The 23,789-nt window shown below is 38.4% G+C and overlaps 1 protein-coding gene across 1 annotated transcript in view; it reads left to right on the top strand.

Annotated features, from left to right (window-relative positions):
• The window catches only part of AK5 (adenylate kinase 5), a 69,924-nt gene extending 47,060 nt beyond the window's left edge, over window positions 1-22,864 (top strand). The window contains exons 9-14 of the mRNA XM_051625216.1: window positions 4,828-4,870; window positions 5,977-6,021; window positions 8,742-8,905; window positions 9,931-10,047; window positions 14,010-14,198; window positions 21,688-22,864. Coding sequence (XP_051481176.1) covers window positions 4,828-4,870; window positions 5,977-6,021; window positions 8,742-8,905; window positions 9,931-10,047; window positions 14,010-14,198; window positions 21,688-21,768 — 639 coding nt within the window. The 3' untranslated portion in view covers window positions 21,769-22,864. The remainder of the gene's footprint in view (window positions 1-4,827; window positions 4,871-5,976; window positions 6,022-8,741; window positions 8,906-9,930; window positions 10,048-14,009; window positions 14,199-21,687) is intronic.
• The last annotated feature ends 925 nt before the right edge of the window (window positions 22,865-23,789 follow it).

Genomic DNA, 23,789 nt, shown 5'->3' with positions numbered 1-23,789 from the left:
AGGCATGAGTGAATCCTATCACTTATTTTCTTGTGAAAATAAGCTTTCAAAGCACTCTTAACTACTCTAAGGAGTATTTAGACTGATTAGAAAAAAAGTTAAAACATACAATCAGATGACTGTAGAATCAATACATTCCTGAACAAGTATGTAAAGAATTGCTAACTTCAGACTTTGGGATACATAAAAATCAGGTAAACTTAAAGTAAAAACCTTAAAGTATACTTAGCCTCTTCTCATTTTGGGAGGAGGGAATGTATTTCACAGGTACATAACATGGAAATGCATTTTTGTACCTCAAAGGAAAGTACCAGTTCATAACTGAGGCACTTCCATGTCCTTTCAGTGTCAGACTGCATTTACTTCCACAATTAGGTAACTGCAGTGACATATGCAGAAGAGAGATTGCCTTTCCTCCCCCCCCCAAGTGTGCCAAAGACCTAGGAAAGTAGATGTAAAAGACTGAACAATAATAAAAGGCTTTCTGTTCAGCAGTGACAAGCAATCTATTGAATTAAGAAAATTGCATAACCCAATCTTTGCTGCAAGTGCAGAATGTTTTATAATTAGAAAATGTGACAGCTCACTTGAAAAGCAACAAGCAAAACCAAAATGAAGTGGAGGGAAAAAAGCCTTCAAAGAGACTTACTTGCATTCTAACAGGAGGAAACAGGCTCTTGATTAAAAGTTGTTGCCATGTGGTGACAATTATTCTTATAGCTCACTGTCATTTCCCACCCAGAGAACACACAAATTTAGGCTTTAGGGGAGCAGGAAGAAGGCTTTAAGTGAATTGATGAAAAGCAAATTCTTGCTAAGAGGACTATAACAAGATTTCAGGCCTGACTGATTATCATAGCTTGAAACTTAAATATTCAGGAGAGATAGTGAAAGGGCTTTGAAAGTCTTTTCAATGCAGAAGGTGAACACAAATATTCCTAGAAGTGATGGGCAACAGCAAATTGAAAGCCTCATTTAGCTCAAGCTCTGTAGATTAAGCCAAAGATAATTTTTCTCCATTTACTGTTTCATATCCATTATCACTGTTTTGACTCCCTTTTCTCTACATCAAATATTCAATCCAAGTAATTTATTTAACCCTTTAGCCACAGTGCTCCAGGGGTTAACATTACAATACAACAGAGAGCAAACTGCACTCCTCCATTAGTAGGAGAAATTTTAACTGGGACTTATAAAGCTACCTTTCAAAATTAAGTAAACATTATTAAATTATTTAAAGGCTCAGATCTAGAATGTACTACGTGAATCATGTGCTTTTTCTACTTGTGAACAGAAGGAACTTGTGGTATAAGAGCAGTTTTAATCATATATGCTTGTGCAGCATAAATAGTTACAGGTCTCAATAAAATGATCAAGAGCATCCTGAAGCCATTTGGGCTTTTAATGCTGAACATTTCTTTAATGTCCACTTCTTCTTTGCTGATACGCAATGGTATCAATTTGAGTTACAGATTCCAGTACTATAGGAAAACTGATTGAAACATGACTATGTGATAGAAAGGAAAATGAAATATAGGAAGCTCAGAGAACATCTGCAAAACTGTTCCCTCAACATTTGCTTCTGTTGAAGAGCATAGAAAGATGGAGTCCAAACAAGTTTAAGGATATCTGCAAAAAGAGATAATACATAAGCATCCAAAGAGATGAAAGAGCTGGAAAGGCAGGCCTAACTACAGAGAAAAGATGTTAAATAGAAATGTACTGAAGTCAATGAACAATCTGTTCAGTTCATGTTGCCATGGAAACTATCCTATTAAATGCTTTAAAAAAAATCAGTTCTAGAAACAAAGTACTATGGTTTGCCTGTTAAAAAGTGTTCCCATAATAAGCTCAAACCAAGTGTATTTTGGTGTGTCTATATTATTTTGTAAGCTTGAATTTTTTTTCCTCCTTCAAAATCACCATTGTGCACTGTAAAGGACAAAAGAAAGTCTACTCCTCCATTTCCCCCCATGCAAACTGTGGCAAAATGGGCAAGGAAATTGCCATAGTCTCAATCTGCTTTTTTTAAAATGAAAGAAACAGTTGTATGTTCCTCCTTTGACAGACATCGTTTGGATTTACTTTCTGATGATACATATATTGGGGGACTGAACTGCCAAGGTTATTTGAAGTCTTTGCATCCCCATTTCTTTTTCTGATTTTGAAACAAAAGTTGCTCCTGCAGCACTGGTGGACAGTACAGGGCACAAAGGCTCAGTTACAAGGAAGGTGAGCTCATTTGAGTTACTGGAGATTTAAACAACAATGACAGCATCATTCTTCAAGATGTGCTGCATTTATACTCCACTGAATATTTTTGCAGCAACTTCAGAAGATCTTCTCTGTGGCTTGTAGAAGCTGCCTGGAGAAAAAAGCACTACTTTTTACAGTATCTCACCTCATTTTTCCCGGCAATGGCACTAGCACAGCGCACGTCCTTTCCTCACACCAGTTTGCCCCTCCGTTGGCAAGTGAAAGCCTTACCCTTTCATGCACAAAATGTAACTTTACAGCTAAATTTACGAGTTCTGCATTTTGTATGTCCACCTTTACAACCCAGAGAACCTGCAATTCTTGGGGAATGTCAGGATCCCACACCAGGATCCCACACAGGTGATGCAAATAGGATCCACATCCGAAAATATCGCACCTAAAGCTGACAGTGAAATACAAAGATGTATTGAATCTTCCTCCTCCCTGCCTCCAAGATTTAGACACCTAACTAAGGGCTGTGGGCAGGTTCTGTTCACATTGCCCAGAATCCTGAAAGACAGCTACCAAAGCCCACCTTTAAAAATATTTGTAACAATTCCTATATTTTAAAGCATTGATGAAACCCCTTTTTAAAAACATACTAAAATTCCTTAATCACTGTCAAAGAAGCTATTTTAGACTTTTACATTTACATGTTAAACTGCAGTGATTGAAAGGATGCTATTTTGCTATATAGGAATCAAAACTGCTCTTTAAATAACTTCTTTATATTGTATTGAAACAGAAGAGTGGCTTTTCTGGGTACATTGGAAACTTTTTTTTAAACTATGTAATTTGAGAAAACCATATGTTTCCTATTTGGTGTCTTTTTACTCCTTATGTATCCTGTGATTGTGCAGTCAACTTTAGCCTATTTGGGCTTAAATACCTGTCATAAGGCATGAGAAGTGGCCTAGTTTTAGAATTCCTTCACACTAGTGCATCTCAGATCAGTGGACTGCTTCTTACCACCATTAAATTCTTTCTTAACAGAGAAGTTCTTTATACATTCTGTAAAATCTCCTTATTGAAAGTTATAAATCTACCTAATAAAACATAAATAGATGTTTTAGCAAACCCAGAATGTGCCTGGTCAAACATTAAGCAGAGAAGGTCTTTGAGAGGTAAAATTTGAGCACAGCTGTCAACTCTTATCTTAATAGCAGCAAGTTGTAGGATCTGAGGCCACATGCTGGTCTTATTTTTACAATACCCTCTTCTTGTACTTCTCTGTGCCAAGTTCTCTTCTCTCTTCTCTGTGCCCAGGCCTTTTATATGTTATGAATATATGAATATATTCTTTGCAGGGTCAAATATTTTATTGTATTATTACATTGAAGAAAAAGTATCTAAGGTTAATACTATCACTTGAATTGCAGGAAAGAGATTAATCTCTTATTTGAAATTTTTTTCCTAAAATACTCTCCTGCAAATTTAGCAGACTCAGTTGCTTTTTTAATTTTGCCTTTTTTTTTTTTTTAAGATGGGAATTCTCTTACTGCAGTGTAATTGGCTGATAATTACTGTGAATCAAAAAATGAAAGTGTTCTATGTAGCCAATGTAATGGTACTTCAGCCTAATGAAAAGTACTTCTGTTGCAGTGGTAACAGAACACAAGGAGAATCCCACAAAGGTGGTGCAAGAGCTTTGTAAATCACAATTACCCATTGTATTCACCATGCTGTTTCCCTTCATCTATTCATGCAGCTCTACAGATTCCTAACAGTGCTTGTTTCTGACAGCATACTGAAGCAGAACCATAAGAAACTACAGCTTGATAATTTTACACTGTTTTGAGAGGATTAGCCTAATGTATTCCATGCTGATATTATGCACTGATGATATAATATGAGCATGTTACTGTCAGTGCTTTTACTGATATTTTATGGCTTAGAATAAAGCACTGATGGCGCAAGTATATTGACACTACATAACCCATACATGTCCAGCACAACTATTAGTTCTGATGTATAAGAACAGCAAAGAATTCCCACTGTGACACTCTTGCTGACAAGTATGTGTCATTCCTCATTGGGGTACTGTACAGTACTTGAGAAAATAATTCCAAGTGGCCAAGTATCAGGAAACAAAAAGCAAATAAACATAGGCTAAGTTTCATATTTCCCTGATATAATCTCTCTTTGTAGTTCAGCAGCCTCTGTAACAACTTGTAGCTTGTGTTGCATTCTGAAGGTAAAGACATTCAAGTTGGTTTAGACCAAAGACTCATTTCATCTTTATGTTGTAGCTCATGTTGAGAACTTACTCTAATGTCACCTTTCCACTACTAACAGCTTATCATACCATATTTACTTGGGAAGCAGTTCAGCACGCACACTGAACTGTTGTTCACAAAAACATGGGCCAGTTAATCATCTCAAGTTGTCTCCCTGCTCATGTTCTGCCAACTGTAACAGTACTTAGTAACATTTCTGTGACATCTCAACAAAGACTAAAACTGAGAGGTTAGAATACAGAGAAGATAGTAAGATACAAATACAAGCAGATCTAAGAAGACATGCAAACTATGCAGAATATCCATTTCAATTTGTCAATTGCTCAATTAACAGGAGGAGGATCAGTCAAGTTTTTCTGGTTATGAGAGCACAGGAGGTGAGTTTCTTTTTCAGTATTATTTGCCATTAATTTTTAATCCTTTGATGTCCCCTAGTATTTAAATAGTTACTTAGAAGGTAAAGTGAATTCAGGTTATTCATATTGTGAAAGTTATGTTTCAAAGGATTTTATCATGTGAATTCTCTTTGAATGCAAATTAAAGCTTGTAAAAGACATTTCTACACTCTTGAGGCCAGTGGATCCAAAATTATTAGAAAATATTGCTGTTGATCAGTATCTGATCTCATAGGTGTTATCAGAAACTGACAGTTACAAATAGCTTTTGGAGGGTGAGCTGCTAAGAGTCTAAGAGGAATGCAAGCATGAATCAAAACCTTTTACAGCTAATGATATTATAAAATAAGAGATGCACATGCCATATATTAAAAACGCAAAATTGTATGTGACAAATGAATGTGACTTGTAAGTGATTAAGTCAAGATACAATAAAATGCCAGCAGGCTTAGCTGGTGCAAGATCACCTCTGTACTGGTATAATCAGGCCAATGACTGGGACCCAGTCTAGAAGGAATTGCTTTTATAAAATACACAATTTCAGTACAAGACAAAGCTGTAGTACATGCAGTAGTTTTGGTGCTCAAATGAGAGTAAATACCTGGATTTCATTTGAGATCATTATTCTTATTTGGCTGAATTTGAGGCTCAGGGCAATTTAAGCTACATCTATGATGTAGTACACTGAATATAAAATCTGAACAGGATGTGGACAAACTTCTATAGTAATCATAATGTAATGACATATTAGAGAAAAATGCAATGGCTCAGGAGGCAAATTATTACATCATTAAAGTCCCTTCCAATGCAGATAATTCTATGATTCTAAGATGCATCCCTTCCCTCCCCTCCCCATTTTTTAATGAACTGTGGGTATGTGTTATCCTGTCTGCAGTGAGAGCTACAAAAGTGGGAGATAAATATGGTTGTGGATAATAGCTCCTTTTGGAATACAGTGCATTACAGTAGAAAGTAAACCTAGTAAAATCAAATCACCTTGCATGACTGTTACACAATCCAGCATGGAAAGTAGCTAAAATGAAAATTAGTAGCTTCTACCAACTAAGGAACTTTTGTTTTAATTTTAGACTTTTCAGAAGAGCTGAGGAAATCAAACATAATTTTTGTATTTGGTAAGTAGAATTTCCAATTTAACTGCTGCATTTAAAACTCTGCATGTTATTTAGTTTTGATTATACACATTCTTTTAAAGTTTAGCAGAACAGTTTGGTTAAGAATATTTACACTGCAATGCTGGTTTAGGCAGTGTTCTCTTTTAAAATACTAACTGAAAAAGGTATTACAGAAACACATCAACTTTGTTTAACATGTAGTTGCTAACTAAACAACCAAAAATTGTTCTTGTATTGTTATTTCTCAAAAGAGTCCTAGTTTATTTCACATATGAAGGGACATTATGAAGTTTCCATTTTGGCTCTACATTCAGAAGAGAAACAGTTATATAAAAACAAAATAATCTTTAGAGCTGTTTTTTCTAATACTGCGTGTCTACATCAAATAAATAGGATGGAATTACTGCACTGCTGGTGGATTCAAGGTCAGGAGACAGAATGTATAAACAAGCACATGCACACACAAACTTACTAGCCTAAAATACCAAAAGAGTCCAGAAATAAAACTAATCACCACCACACATATTTAATGGTCTCATTAAAGATAATTTGCCTATTATTTCTCTGTATCTATTTCCCTGTAGCCATTCATATTTATTCCTTTCTTTTTTTTTAAAGTCAGTGCTTTTACAAAAAAATAATTTTCATCTTATTAAAGCAATAGAAGAACAACATCCAACCCATGTTAGAAAGAAAATGAGACTATGACAAAGATATTTCTAGCTGAAATTGTAGCACGAGTGTGATTCTCACACTATGGGCTCATAACATCCTTGTGAAGCTGTAGTAAAAGATTCCAGGTTACAGTAGACAAAAACCATTCCTTTGATGCTACTGCCTTATGATTTAATTTTTATTCTCAGCTACAGTACTGAAGCTTCTCTGAAAGTTATATGCTTAGAACAAGAATTTCTTAAATTAAATGCAAAAGTTGGAAGAAAGTTCAAGTCAGGAGGAGATGGTGCCACATTTGCTCTATTGTGAACATTTTATTCCTCTATTTGTTAATGGAAATATAAACAAAAAGGAAAATAACTTATTTTCTAGCATTTAAAATCCACATAATAGAGCTGTGCAGTCATATTTCAAGTACCTACAGTTGATAAATACACACAAGTTACATGCTTAAAAAACTTCATTGAAAAGAGGGCTTGATTTTTATTTTGGCCTTGTCTCTTCTTTTGATTTTTGAGCACTGTTTCCCTACAAGGGTATTATTACCTCCTACTGTAGTAGGAATAGATCCATCAAAGATTGTAAAAAACCTGCTACACACCTTGAAATTTCTCCACAAATCTTGAGGTAGTCTCAAAGGGAATTTGCCTTCCTGGCCTTCCCAGCCCCAGTCCCAACATGGCCCTTCAGCCCTCCCCACCCTGCTCAGCCCTCATGAGGCACTCACCTCAGCTCCAGCAGCACCTCTGGAGGTCACAGCCACAGGATCACAGCAGGGTGTCCAAGAAGTAGCTTCCAGCCACTTCAGTGATCTCTCCAGCCAGGTTAAGATGGCTGCTGGCACTCACCAAGCAGCTGAAGAGGCATTTGGCCTTTCATGGGGTCAGCCTTCAGAATGAGGAAGAAGAAGCAGCCACCTCCATTGAGGAAGTAGGACAGGGCCATGCCAGCACCTGCAGAGCAAGGAGGTATCCAGAGCCTCTAAGACTGCCCCAGAAAAAGGGCACTTGCCAGAGGAGCATCCAAGAGAGGCAGAGTTTTGAGACTCCTGAGGTGGTTGCAGCTCTCCTGCAGAAAGAAGCAGGGAGGTTTGGTGTGCCATTTCTGACAGGACACCCACAGTATTCACCAGAGTCACTGCCTTTCCCCTCCTTCCCTCCCTGTCTCCTCACAGGCCCGGGAGATGTGACCACCCTGCCTGCATTTGTGGTGAGCTGGAGGCCCTCAGGTGCCTCCCTTCAGCCTGTGGAAAAATCACTTGAGCAGCTTCACCTGAGCGCCCTGTCAGCTGCGGCTGCCCTGCACCCCTCGGGGGTATAACTTCAGGCCTGGTTCTGATACAGTTTTCCAGCTTCTGTCTGAAGTGCAGTTGTGGGTGTAAAGAGCAGGTGGTGGCAAGGTCTGCAGCTGCAGGGAGTGGGGTGACCCAGCCCTGGCAGCACTCAGCAGCTCCAGTGCCTGACTCTCAGCAGCAGATGTACCAGCACGAGAGCTTTACAGCTCAAAGGGGGCACGAACACACTGAAACTTTGTTCTTCTGTTTACCTCAGTGCAAAAGGATTTAGTGACTGTACACCTACGTGCATTCCACATAGAAGAGGCAGCTTTCATCATCTCTTTGCCAATACTTTTCCTTTCCATAAATGGGGGCAAAATATTTCCCTCAGGAGGATGCAGCTAAACATTAGTTTGCAACATTTGTTGCAGCTATCAAGCTGAACATACACTGAGTCAAATACCCTTCCCCACTGTCTGTCTGTTTCATGTTTTTCTTCTACATGGTAATGGTGATTTAAGAACAGGTTTTCTTCTGCAGGAGATTCACAGGGTTGTGACTCTTCAACTCTGGTACACATTTTTGAGTCAGCAGTGTAGTGTACCAGAAGGGAAGCAGATGACTTGTTCTATAGTATGGAGTGTCTTTGCAAAAAAAAATTGCAAAATATGCAGTCTTATAAATTTCCTCCGATTTTCTTCATTACTATAGTTTGATAAATGGCAGGTATTTATTATTTTCTAATTCTAGATATTTTTCCCTCACAAAGGTGGCCCTGGCTCTGGCAAAGGTAGCCAGTGTGAGCAGTTAGCCAAGAAATACGGATTTACTCACATGTCCACTGATGACCTTCTCCAAAATGAGTTATCATCATTATCAGAGAGAAGTAAATTGATCAAAGACATGATGGAATGTGGTGAACCTGTGCCTGGCGTAAGCAATGGTTTTATTTGGGGTCCCAATGATTGAACAAAGGCAGTGATAGGGAGATTGTCTAAAGGGTGCAAATAAGAGACTAGAGCTGATGATTTCCATTTAAGTAAAATCTTTCTGTACCTTGAGGGAGAAGTTTCCTCATTGCCAGATCTGTGGCACTTCTTTCCCCTTTCTTTGCCAGTATTTCTGTACACTTCAGGTTCACATAGGCAACAAATTAGTCATGAAATACAGTGAGACAGATGCCGTACTGTGCATTGCAAAATGTATGAATAAGTACAGGGAACAGAAACTATGTCCATTCTTTAGCTTCACATTTCAGATTCAGAGCTGATCATCCTGGCAGCTATTCTAATTTACAATACCTGCAGCAGTTCCCTGCAGAGCTGGCTGCCATCTCAGAGTAGCCGGACTGCAGTTTAATGGAGACTATAAAGACAGAGTGTGTTCTCAGCTGGACTTGATTTTTACATACCAGACCCAAAGCCCCAACTCTTGGTGGGTCTTCAGCAAATACAGCTAGACTGTAGGATGTGTTTGTTAATGAAAGCTAGTGGAAAGTGCTGCTCAGAGGAAACTGGAAGCTGTGCTGAGGCTTGACTTTGATTGCTTTGCTCTTTGGTGGTTTTGGTCAGATAAGTCTCTTATCACTTTCCATGTAATATAATTATATCAATGACAGCTAAATGCAATCAGTTTGGAAAATGCTGCAGCAGTGCTCCAAAGTTTAAAATGTTTTAACATTCATTTTGAAACTATGACATATTCCCAACTATCTAGAGGATACTTTGGGAACTCTTGGATGGGTTGCAACACTAGATTTGTAATATAGCTTGTCCTGAGGGGAGAAAAAGTAAGGTCCCCTGCTACCTGAAGGAAAAGACAAAGAGCTGCATTCAGAGGACCCGCTTTTGGCAAAACAAGGCACTTCTCAAGAGTGTAGGACTAACATCAGTGTAACAAACAAAGGTATCAATCTTTCTTATTCATTAACCAGATAACTCCCTTTCTTTCCAATGCAGGGTATTGTCCTAGAGCTACTGAAGGAAGCCATGATTTCCAAGTTAGGGGACACTAAAGGATTCCTGATCGATGGTTATCCCCGGGAGCTGAAAGAAGCAGAAGAGTTTGAGAATAAGGTGACCATATAATCATAAAGCTGTTGTAACTCCTATTAAGATACCACTTCTGCTGCTGCTTGGGTTCCCACCTTCAGCTGCTTGCAGTGGGGTCATGCAAAAAGCCAATCCAGCAGTGTTGCTCTGCTGATAACTGAAACTTTGGCACCCCATAAATATCGCAACTCCAGCTTTTGCCTTCACCTACACAGACTCCATAATGCCAGGAGAAGTAAAGGCTGGTTTTGCCCAAATTGAATATAACACAGGAACAACTCACATTTAGTGGAAAGCAAAATTTTTTGAACCAGTTTCCTATTTCTAGTGCACAGCTGCTGTACTTCTCATGAAAACTTTCATCAAGCACTTTTTGATGTAAGTTTGTGAAAACATGTATCTTCACAGTTAATATCTGTTCCCATTCAGGCAGCTCTGCCAAAGCTTGCTGCCACTTCGAGCCAGCAAAACATAGATTGAATTTTTGTGATGAGTAACAGGTGGCATAGCCAGAAAAAGAGCATTTTGCAAGTGACTGCGTGGCAGTTCAGAGCGTTATCGATTTTTTCAGTATGTGCTAAGACCTACTGAGAAGTCTCAGCTGTACATTTCCCAATCTGCAGAAATACTCTATATAAGCCCTACGAATGACTTTGCCAGGGTTTAGTAGAAAAGAAGCGTTGAGCTCAGGGGAAATACTTAAGCACATATTTTATCATATTGCAGTCCACAAATGACCTGTACAAGTTTGAAAGGTAATAAAATTTTAATGACTCATCTGTTTTCTTGCTGAATCTTGAACTGCTTTATTTAGTTGATTATCACAAAAGCCTGGCAAGATTTAGGTATCAGAAGCTAGAAAAAATAATGAGTAATAGTTTTTGCTATAGAAGCCATTCACAGAAATGTTGATTTATTAGTTCCTTTGCTAAAATGCCACGATTGTGAAAAAGACATTGGAGATTTCTTTCATTTTGTGTGCAAGGAGGAACTACTTCAGCAGTGCTGCTTTTCTGGCAGGCATATGTTCCATGTCCTGTGAACACTTGTGTACACTATAAAGCAGGACTTAAGAGACTACAGTGTCCTGGACTGAGCCACTGCCAGTCAAACAAGTCTTAATGCACCCAGTGCAAAAAATTAGTCCCTTTCAGTTCCCATTGACACTGTAGCAATAGATCCTGTACTCCTGAACTGGCTTTGACATTTGGATTAAAATACAAGGGCTCCAAGTGATAATTTTGAATGCGCTAAGTCATTCCTGTTTGTGTCTGTCTCCACTTCAGTTTTCACAGGGTGAACTTAGCTGGCTGTAAGCTTCTCAGTAAGTCTTTGAAGTTTTTTTTTTAGACATTACTGAGATAATGCTTTGCAGTTCTTTTCAAAGGGTGATGAGAAGTATTTTCTACATTATAATTGAATGAAAAGAGATGGACATCAGACTTTATTAATTAATGGCAGCAAAGTGCATATGAATAATGCTACATTATCTACATGATATGTACAAAGCATTATAATTGTTAACAAAGAGCTGTTCTATTTAGAAAATATTTGGAGTAGTGCTTATACTTAAAAGCTTGACTACCCTAAATAGAATTATGAATGTAGAAAGAGCTTATTCTCCAGCTAGTTTTGCCCAATTCCTGTCTATAAGATAATTGTACTTTTACCTATCCATAATGTTCTCTGTTCTCTCCAGTCTTTCTGCTGGATGAGTAGAAAACTCTTCCACATCACTAGGTGAGAGATACCGTATAAGACAAAGACCCAAAACATTAGATTTGTATGTCTTCCTGCAGATGTCCCCACAGCATGCATTATTGAAGCTAATTTGTGTCAGGAAAACAGTAATAATAATCATTAAAAAAAAAAAGGTAAAAATTGCTGTAATATCTGGTGGGGCATTGCTTGGACTTTTTGCACGTTTTGACTTGGAATAATGACATTTCTGTAATGTTTTGAATTCTAGAGAATACCAACATTGAAACTTTTAAGAGAGACACATAGATTTTTCAAAGGCAATTAAGATGATGTCTGTCAAACAAGATACTCTTACCTGATCCTACCAGTCAACATATGCCTTCATATCCTCATTGATTATAACTGATGAAAGGAGTAATTCCTCATTTGCTCTGTTATAACTTAGAACAGACCATGGAATTCCTCATGTGGAGCTGGGAGGAAGTAGCTTCTCACTATCCTAGTCCAATTATACAAAAAGGTCATTTGTTTTAATCATTGATGAAGTCCACGTTTTTGAACTTCTCTAAGTCTCTTCCATTGTTGAAACTTCATTGGCTTTTTGCAATCCCAAGCCTCAATACTGCTGCTGCCAGTAGCATTAATGTTTTCTGAGCTGTATGGAAAAAATGGACAGATAAAAGCCTATCATTGAACTGTCCAACATAATCCCTTGGTTTCAACTGTCTCTTAGAAAGTCATTAAGGTAGTAGAAAGGTCAACATAATCCAGACATCCTCAGTCAAATGCAGAAGACCTAACATAAAATATTTACCTTAAGAATATTTATTCCTTCAAGGGCTGCCAATAAAAGTAGCAAAGGCAATTTCCATGTATCAGTCATTTAGACGTTTTCTATAGCCATGGTAAAAGGATGAATTTTTGATGGGCACTGGTGTGAAGAACTATCTCTTTTCTCAAGACTTCTCACTCTTTCCTAAAAGGCATTCTCCTGCTAGAAAATGGAGGAATGAGAAAAAGCCTGCAAGCATCACTGAAGGATTAATACACAACTGCATGGAAAAATTGTCACTTTTCTCTGATCCTGTGACACCTTTGTTTTACTTGTTGGACTCAGCCCAACAGTTGTTGCTCAAATAAAACCTTGTGTCAGAGAGAGCTGTGCTTGAGCGGGGCGCATGATAGAGTGTCCTGCAAGGTTTATGCTTGCAGTATAGGCATATTTTTCAGCATCTCAGGGAAAGAATGATGGGAATATTTGTTTAGAAATTCTGTCTCTCTCCTAAAATATTATAAGGCACATTTTGTTCTCTCTTGCCAGTTCTTTTTCACCCATAAAATATTGCAATATCTACTATGTAATGTAGATAGAGACGAGTATTTCCTATCTTTGCCAAGGCCTGGGAATAAAAGTAAATAAATCCACATTTATTTTGTTTCCAGAAAATGGCAGACTCTCCCTTACAACTAGTTTGTCACTAGCCAAAAAGCACTAACTGGTGGGCCTCTTACAGAATTTAGAAATCACTCACCAATTTGAAAAGGCAGAGAAATATATCATATCCTTCCTTTATGCCGTGGGTAGTAATAACATAGAGTTCCACTGCAAATATTGACATAAAATAGTGTGAGACACAAAGTAATCAAGTGAACACATCCAGTAGCAGCATTTGATGGTGTCCCTGAGCCCGTCTGTTGCTGCTCATTTCCGTTTCAAGTGGGCACACTCTAATTTGGATGTTTCATTCTATTGCCTCTTGAAATTCTAAGCTATAGTTTACCACTCCCTGAATGAAAATATAGAATCATAGAATCATAGGGGTTGGAAGGGACCTCGAAAGATCCTCTAGTCCAACCCCCCCACCAGAGCAGGGTATATTCTTTACAGATTGAGCAAAGCAAAGGCTGAAAAAATAACTGTGTCAAGCATTCCATGAGTCCAGTGCTGGTTGCATCAAGCTCTTATCAAAGAATTGCAAATGATGAACTAACTGATGATGTTCAGTCCAACTCTAGCCAGAATTTTTCAGACATACCTCTTTTTCTTGGTATGTGTAGAGCCCAATCAAGGACAGCACTTGATCCACAGCCTGAGATCTCTTAAGTGCTGCTGCAGCAAGAGGGGTTTGTTAGAAGTGCAGTTTCTGCATAGACAAATACAAAAGTAATATGCTAATAAAGTCCTTGATGACTCTTTCAGTAACATTTCTTCTCAAATTTATCCAAACAGAATCAGTTTTACCAGGCCAGTGGTTTGAATACTTACTGTTTTTTGTTGTCTCTAGATTGGGGAACCAAAACTTGTCTTCTCTCTGGACTGCTCTGCAGAAACCATGAGCAGTCACCTTCTGATGAGGAACCCAAGCAGTCAGCACTCTGGTAATGCCGAAACCATCAAGGAAGGAATTGAAAGTTATTACCAAGCATCAAAACCTATGATTGCATACTATGAAAGGAAGACACAGTTATGCAAGGTAAATTGCTGACCTTTTGAATTAAACTATTGCTTTTTACTCCCATGATATAAGCAATATTTGGAAAATACTGATATGACACAGTTTATGATTTTGTGTTCTCATCTTACACTTCCCTGGTTTGTTTGCAACTTCTACAAACTTCTGAGCTCCACAATACAATTTGAAAGAATGAAAACACAGATTTATCCTGAGTCTGAGAACATATGCTGAATCACTACTGTATAGAATCTCTTATTAACTATTAATGCTGCAAAGCTTTTATTTTAAGTATTAGGATTTATGTCTCTATACGGGCTTTCAGAGTTAGGATGAAAGATTTTGTTAATCCAAAGCCCTTCAGTTAAATTTACAGAACTGTTTATATGCTAAAATAAAACACACCTGCAAATAAGAAAGATCTTTCTGTATATGGCATAGTTATGTTAAAAGCATAGTTATGTTAATTTCAGCTGCTGAGGATGTGATATTTAAAGCATTATTAGTCCTTTACAGAGAAGCAAGAAAGATTCTATTAGTGCAGTAAACTGGCACATCCATAAACTAATTTGGTGGAATGCTATATTTCTTTTTATATATTTCTTTGCTCTGTTGTGGCAAACTATCCCTTGTGTTCAACAACAGAAAGATCTAGTCCTGCTGACCCTTGAAAGGGAAAGAATCCAGCAATAGTTTCTGGAAATACTATGGAAGCCTTTATCAAGAGGCTATAGCAAACCTGCAAATCACATACCCCAAACATTTATCCTCTGCAAAGTTCCCAAATGAGAAACATGCAGCTAATTTATGCACCCATATCCTGACCTGATACCAGAGTAAATGACATAGACCTGAGAAAAAGGAGACTCAGAGAGAGAGTCCCCATTGACGTCCTTTGCCAACACCACAGTAAGGGAACAGAAGGCAAACTCCAGAGTGGCAGAAAATAAATCCCCAATTACTTTTCTTTTTCAAGCTTAAGAAGTATTATCTGGTTTTGTCTTTTCTTTAATGAGGTACCTGGCCAGCATTGGCAGGATGCATCTAATTAAGAATTCAGTACAATGCACAATACATCAACAACGTGCAACACAAAAGAATCTCTCTGTATATCTAAAACCTTGTTCCAGTAAGCTGTCAGTGAGCTGTGCCTACTACAGTGTTTCCCTTTTTGAAGCATCATGGAAGTGACAGCCCCAAAGGGAATTAAACTACACTAAATACTTTCACACAGATTTTGCACTCATGATATGCTTTATTGCACTTGATGTGGACTCTCCTTGCCCTTCCTTAATACTTCTGCTGGAAGTTTCTGCTCCATCTTTTCTTGGAAACATAGCTCCTTAGTTCCTTAAGGGACTTGCCTAGTGTAGGGGTCAGAACTGGGTATGAGCTTTGCATTCTTCTGTCATTAGTTTTTGGGGGAACTGACATTGTCTGTTTGCATATTAGAAAATGTTCATGCATTGCTTCAACAGTATTTACACTGGCTTTCTGACAATGTCAGTACAGTGTCTGTACTTGCTTCTGATGAATGTAAGAGTTCAACATCCTTCCATCCTCTGGATGGAGCTAGTGGGTATGAAAGCTCTGTAAAATCAGCTTTATAAACATTATAATGTAAAATGGCCTTTTAAAGCTGAAAAACATGTTCTGTTTTTCTTGAACACAGGTACTCTGTATTGAAATGTCTACCTCACCTGCTTTTTACCAAACGGATAAAATCCATATCTGCTCTCAAAGATGTCATTCCGTTACGGGTTTAAATGAAACAGGGATATGCCCCCTCCCTCCAACCCTTAAGATGTAGACAAGTACACATTCAATATTTGGAGAACAAAGACAAACAGTTAAAACTTAGTCAACAGCTGTTTTGATAACACAAAATGTGTAACTGTTAGGGAAATGAAGAAAACTATTTTAGCAGTGAATATGTTTAGGCTGCCTGTGTTGAAGAAAGCAGAGAGTAAAGGCAAAGTTGCGATTCCCAGGAGGTGGGGTTAGTTTCTTATTTATAGCAACATACTTTACAGACTGCTAAGCATTGACACTAGCAGTCACTCTGATGTTCTCTGTGTGAAGAAAGGAAATTGAAGTGGAAAGCAGAAAAACTATGAGTAATACTTCTGACTGCAATTTTGTGTGTGTGGGCTGGCTAAAATACTCCTTGGTTTTTGTTATTTGTAACAGAGCTGATGGAAAATGTTAATGCTCCCATTGAGATGCTGGTGCCTCTGTAATTCTGCTCACTGAGAGAACTGTATGTGTTTCCTAAAACATTCCAGGCAAAGCCACTGAGGTTAACTTAAAAGTGTTGAAGACTCCATAAAATAAATTATTTAATCTACATTCATTATTTTAAAAAAAATAATCCATGGACTTGCATGTAAGTACACACCAGAGGCCTGTGAACTCATTTTCTCAGGCGAAGCTGGTGGAACCCAATAGCTTCAGGGAAATGAAGTCTTACCTGAAGGTGCTGTTTGCAGATCCAGATCAGGCTGTGATCCCAGGATAATCAATGGCCAAAGCATCTGAAGAGAAGCTACTTAAGAGATGAAGAAAAGAAGAGTCTAAAAGAATCTTTAGTCGCTGCCTTCTGGAAAGTTATTCCTGCCCAGACCAGGCTTGTTTTTTCAACAGAAGCAGCTCTTCAGTGGAAGGCCCATGTGAGCTGTCTGTCTGTTGTGATCCAGCCATGCACATTCTTACAAATTCAGAGGGGTGGACGCTGAGATTTTAAAAGGAAAATTAGAGTCTAAATCCCACCTAACTGCCATGACAACTCAGCATTAACCTTTTCTAACCAGCTTCCTGCAACGTGTGACTAAGCGTCACTAATAGTTGTAGATGAAATAATGTTTAGTTGTATAAGTGATCATGTCTTGTAGGGTTTAACTGTAGCAGTCAGTCTCTGCTTTGCCACAGAAAAGAGCATCAGAATTGTTAAACGCCACTTGTTTAACAAGAAAATAGGGTTGGCATATTGGTATTATTTGATTTCTCCATTTTAAGTATATTTAGGTCTGCGCAGAATTTTCCACAGACTGGGAACAACACACAGCAACAGTGCTACATGTTTAACTTGTCCTATCCAGCCTAGAAGTTTTTCAGTCCTGAAACAGGCAGATGAAATATGCAAACTTAAAATTCAGTCCTAACATAAGGCCAGCAGAAGGTCTGGTGTGGGAATTAGATGCTGGATGAGCACTCAGTGGAGGAGGAACTGATCTGTCATGCCATATCAAGGTGTGTTTGAGACTACATTGTCAAATTAGCTTTCTCATTCTCTGCATTGAATTGAAAGTTATGGCATGGATGAACAGAGCCTGATAAACACAGTAGAGACAGAAAAACTCAAGTCTGACCTAGTTCCTTCCTCTGCCCTCATTAGGAATTCTCTCTTTGCTTTACTTGCACAGAAGAGACAAAGGTATGTAAACAGCATTCCATTTTAATAAATGAGACTTTTCTGACCTTGTCTAAACCTAGAGTTATCGTGCTTAGATGCATTCATAGATAACCAATGTAATATTTGGAAATGGAACATTTTTCCATTCCACTAACATCTGGACAAGAACAGTGACCTGATGAAGCTGCCAAAAGATCAAGGCTGAAATTTCCCTTTGGCCAAGATTACCTGTCAGTTTTCCTGCTCAGCAGTGGAAGCATGAGGCATGCACATGAGTTTGGGTGCAGATGAAACATCTATGAACAGGAATAAACAATGGTGATCCTTCCAGCTGCACAGCTGAGAGGAAGAACTGTGATTTAACTCATAGGGATACATTTACAAGGGAAGATAAATGCAGGGCAAAGAATGACAGTGTATTTTGCTCACTTTTCTGCCTGATTCTGTGGGAATCAGATGTTTCAGATGAATGAAATTAAATTAAATGCACTAAGGTGACTGTAGTAAGCAGGTAGAACTGTTGTTTTTTAAATTTATTTCTCAGTGATTTCCAAGGCAGCTCCATAGAATGGCTGAAAATTTAGTAGGCACCTACTTGTGTTTTAACTTCACGAAACTTAAGAGGAAAGGGAGAAAAAAAAATTGTTTTAATATTTGATTCATCCTTGAAGTGTCTTTTCAAGTGACAGTATGTGGGAGAGTAGTAAGTAAGGAAAAAGAGCAATGCACGGGTAGTCAAGCAAGACAAAACTGATCCTGCCAGTGAATGTAAGGCAGTTAGTAGGTGTCTTGAATACAAGTTCCCTATTCAAAGTCATCTGAGGAAAAGTAGCATAACAAATAGGGCAGGCAGTTCAGAGCAGAGGTCCAAAAACCTTCACTATTTCAAGTCACACACCTACAAAGTTCAACCAAAATACCTTTATTTTTCTGTTTCTTCTTCTTCTTCTTCTTCTTCTTCTTCTTCTTCTTCTTCTTCTTCTTCTTCTTATTATTATTATTATTATTATTATTATTATTATTATTTTCAGTGTTATTCTATTGTTTCTTTCTTAAATCAATTATAGTCACTTGCTGTGCAAGCAGTAGTTACTAGGTTCTTATCACTAACATTTTCCATAACCATCATTAAAGAATGAGTGACCATCCACCCTCTTATGGTCTTCCTCTTCTGAGCCTTCTCATGCTGATCCCCTGTTAGAAGTTTCTCTGGAGAGGGGCAAATGTCTACCAACTTTTCCCTTGAGAGGAGGGATAATAAATGGTATTACTGATAGCAAGTATGTAATTAATTTCTGTCTTTTGGAAGGTTGTCAAAGTATCATTAACCCTTGTAGAGAAGTAAGTGGGGAACAAAGGAACATAAGTTCCTATGTCACCCCTTTGGTGGCTTGTGACCCGTTAGATGAGGTACCAGTCTGGAAAGATCCATCAGAAACAGTAGCAGAGGATTATGGATAAAATGCAAATAGATACTGGGGCAACATGTTTCCACTGGATACCCAGACAGCTTGATCCAGTGCTTTGAGAACCAGGTATTGCACTGTCTCAGAGAGGTTTTTAACACTCTTTTTAATGACAAAGATAGAACTGTTAGTGACGACACAATTGAACATGATTGACCTTCAATAAGAAGCTTCTAATTAGTGAGTTTATTCCAGAGTCTCACTCTGTCTCACTGAAAGCAGTGGTCCTCAGGCATCTTCTCTACAGACAGTTGGGTTTTTCTCAGTGGCAGCATACATTTAGGGTTCTGAATCCCAAAACCTACAACAAACGGAGATTTGATGACAGAAAACTAAATTGCCTGATTTTAATGCCAAAATGAGCAACATTGTACTATGAAGATGATTATTCCAGTCATTTTTCATAGGAGCTCATTATGTTTGTCTGTTTTTGAAGTTTCCTAAAGCCATAGTGGCGTTTTAAAACCGGAAGCACTATGGAAAACTGTATTTGGATCTTGCTTTTATAAGACAGTAGCCTTGAATAACCTTGAAAACAGTCCTAATTTATGAAGTCTGTTATAACAAGAAAAACACCCAGTTTTCTCTCCTGGAGCTGCAGAGAGAGTAATTGAATTACTGTGGTACTAGCTGTGAATTATTGTCGCATTAAGTTAGCTTGTGCCATGACTTTAAGTTAGTTTTATGAATTGGACCTTCGTTATTTAGGAGGCCAGCATGGGAAGCACTGGGGCTGTCATTAGTCATGCTCATCCATGTTTTGCTGAGCCTGTGAGGAAGGCAGCATTCCACACAGTCACAAAAGGCTGCCATTTCCATGCTCAGAAACCAAATCCATCACAGCTGCACAGATTTATGCCTGAGTATCAGTCCCAGTTCTAGAAGAGGTTGCTAAAAAGGCAATGGCAATCAGCTCTGCTGGTTAGGTTAGATAGGTTATCCAGTGCAAATGTATTTATGGAATAAAGAAATAATAAAAATACACATTAAGACAAGAGAGCTTTGAAATGGCTGTGGCCTTCACCCTGTGCCAACTGCATATTCTGTGGGATAGCTGTATGAGAATAGATGTCTTGGCAGTTGAGATGGACAAAACAAGCTGCTTTATCGCAGCTGAGGTAGGAGTTGATAGTTTTATTCTAACTGGAGAAGGCAGGCATTTGATCCAGAATGGTTCGCCCTTCCCCTTTTCTCTGTTCTACTGGTTAGTAACCCCTTCCTAAATCCTGTTTTTGTGGCATGGAAAGCTTTTGAAAGGCATGCAGCCCTTGTTTGAGAACTGACCTTTCTAAGGCACTGCCAGCTGCTTCACAAACCATTCCAGCATGTGTGTGCCTCAGCAATGCATAAAGCAGCAGTGTCAGCAAACACCAATGTGACAGAGAGCAAGGGAAGCAAGAGAACCATGTTTCTTAAAACTTCTCTTACACTCAGCTGAGAGTGTAAGAGACCCCTGTGGCAAGTCCCAGCAGACTGAACCCCGTCAGGCATGGCTCCTTAAATGTTGGCCAGGCTGGTCATTTCCAGTGCTGGAACTGCTGTGTGTGGAGGCAGACTGGCTGGGAGTGCCAGCACTTCCAGCTGGATGCAACAAGGGACCAAACCTCACAGCATCTGTGGATGCCACCAAGAGCAAAACTCGGCTACGGAGTGTGAATGCAATCCCTTGCTGGATCTCTGCAAGGAGCAGCTGCCAACTCCCACACAAGACTTAGCACTGAGGGACTTAAATGTACCTTGAATGCAGTCTGACTGTATAGGAGCTGGCTGCAAACCAACACTGTGTCTGAGAAGAATTTCATGGCCTATTTCAAAACCACAAATTTTGTTGAGTTTGAAATTCCTGTTACTCTCCTGCAGAACAGAGGTGGCAGAGAATATGGTCAGGAATGCCTCCTTCAAAATTACAATTGTCTGGCATTCTTGTCAGGAACTTGGAGAGCTCTCTCTCATCCTCAGCATAGGGTAATACATTGGTCTTGTTTTTGTTGAAGTCCAGTCATGAAAAATCAACTTGGACAGCCTGGACAGAAACAGAATGTTTCAGCCTGGCTGAAACAGAAGCACTGTAAAACATGTTGCCCAAAGGTCGTTGTGAAACCAGAACAATTTACCAAGCTCACAAATACAGAAACACACCACCCTGCAAGTCATTGGCATCTGAAAGCTTTTAGGCCAGACACAGCATTACATACTTAGACACTTAAGATGACAAGAAACAAAATGACATATCATTGCTGCTCATCTCATTAATGGTATGATACAGAAATTATTCTGTTCAGCTTCTTTTGGAATGTATTAAATGTTAAAATAGTTTCTAAACATTTTTGGAAACTGTTCTGCCTGTCAAAGGTGTAATTTTACTTTAGAACATAAATACTAAGGAGGAGCTTAAGCTCCCTCATTTGATGAATGTGCTTTGCTGCAGATGATGGAGTCTACAGAAGCTTCTCATGTAACTGTGGAAACATAGTGAATAATTTTGGTTTATGGATGCTGCTCCTCTCCATTAGCATGCTTGTATCATCAAACAGAACTTTTACTTTCTATTGGACTATTTTTTTGTGCCAGTGCTTGGGTTCTGAGATGATTGTAACTTAATAAAAACTAATGCTTTTTGCCTGTTTCACAGGTTGATGCAGAAGGAACACAGGATGTTTTTGTGGAAGTCTGCAAGACAATCGACTCTTTTCTGAAAAAGGAGGAGGCATAATTTTCTTTTTCAACAGAAAAGCAGTAGTGGTGTGTACACAGCCCAACCTCACATGTACTTGACAGTCACGATTAAAATGCTGTTCAAAGCAATACTGCTTTCTTGAGGGGTATCTGGACTTTGTGCATGTGGTATGTTATTTTAGATTTTTTTTTTCTCTGTTCTGATAATACAGTCAATAGGAAGTGGTCTGTGTGCTAAGTCTACACTAAGAACTGTATATTGTCTTGTTGGTTGTTTGCTCTTTGCAGGTTAAAAGCAGCATGGTGAACAGCACCTCTGGTTTGTGTTTCATGATCTCATGCATTGGATTGGAGGTCAGACAGTGCCTGGCCAGCAGTGAGCTCTTCTGCCACGTCATTCACCATTTAATGTATTAACTTTAAGATTACTGCTTACCAGTTTCCCATGGGTTATTTTTTTAATTAACAGTATTAATTTTTGTGGTATCACTTAGGTTGTTCTTGGGTTTTAATAACTAGAATCTGTTCTGTGTTACATGCAGCTGTAAGACAGCTGGAATCAGTCAAGCTACAAGTGGAACTTTTCATACGTCCTCAGAACACTATTACAACAAGAAGGAAAAAATTCCACTATCGTGGAAGTCTGTCAATCCATTATCATGCAGCAGACATTTTTGGGACAGACTTGTCTTCTGCTGCAAATTGTAGGATATTATGACTTCCCAGTTTTGTGAGCTGAGGTGAAAATAATGATTGTATTGTATAGCTGAATGTGCAATCCAGTCATTATCCCCATTATCGGCAGTTTTACTATATTAATTAAAGTCCACATATAAAGCTGACTATGAGCCAGAATGCAAGAAACTGTCTTTAAACAATACTTTGAAAGTATTTCAAATGCAAAAGTCAGATCATTTGTTGTCTTGGACTGGCATTGCTGAAACTTTGGGGAGAGGAAAAAATAAAACAAACAGGAAAACCAATTCATACTGCTTACATCTTTAGGAAGCCATTTATCTGTAGTGTCTGAAAAGAAGTCTGTAAAAATCGTATTTCATTAGGTTAACCAAAATATTGTGGAGTTTCTCTGGTATTCTGATAGCTAAATAAAAGCATGTTGAGAGTCCTGTAAAGTAACTGCATCCTCTTACTGGAACTACTGGATGAATTCATAGCTGAAGTGGGTTGCATGATTGCTCTTACTGTTGAAGTTGTTCTTTATGCGGCAGATTTGTATTTTTTAAGTTACCTTTCTTGTAATGAAGACATAATACAAATAAAACATGTACAAAAATGAGGAGTAATGATTTTTGTTACAATATATGTGGCTTTAATCCTTTTTAAAGCACAGTACATGACTTGAAAATATAGCTCAAATCAGCATGCTTACAGAGTATGTCCTTTCTCCATTCAGGGCAGAGTCTTCTGTTTTCTTTTTCTTCCTTGGCATTTGCCCTGTAAATGCTAATTCAATTATTTTTAAGGGACTGTTTTAGATACATTCGTATCCTTCATATCCTGGATTCCTTCTTTCCTGGGTCCTTTTATAGCCTATATTTTACCTCTGATGCTCTAGAAGTGCTTCTCCAGCTCCAGACCAGTGCTGTTAAGTGACCAGGAACATCTGCAGTACAACAGCTCTAAGCAAGGGACTTTCATAATGCATCAGCTACAGAAGGCAGGTTTTTCCAAACCAAGCCTTGAAGCACCAGCAGCTGTCTGGTGTGGTGTTTTTCCAAAAAAATGTAAAATGTTCTGGGATTACCATGAAGTTGCAAATTCATCTAGGTAGGTTTTCTGTAGTATTGTTTATTGCTTCTAATTACAATATAAGGTAAAAGTGTGGAGTATCATATTTGTGCAGGATGGGAACAAAGGCAACGATCAGCTGCTCTTTTTTTCTTAATAATCAAATCACAAAAATTATTTAACATACAGTTTCAGTTTAGTATTTCTTTCTGCTTCTTCTGGTCTTTTCTGTGGAACAAAACAAAAAAATTCCCATGCTTGACTGGGTGTATGTGCATTAAATATCTATTTGCATATGTTCATAATGTA

This window comes from Apus apus, chromosome 7, assembly GCF_020740795.1.
Source record: "Apus apus isolate bApuApu2 chromosome 7, bApuApu2.pri.cur, whole genome shotgun sequence".
In the NCBI taxonomy this organism is placed as follows: domain Eukaryota; kingdom Metazoa; phylum Chordata; class Aves; order Apodiformes; family Apodidae; genus Apus; species Apus apus.
This window is presented reverse-complemented; position numbering and strand designations above follow the sequence as displayed.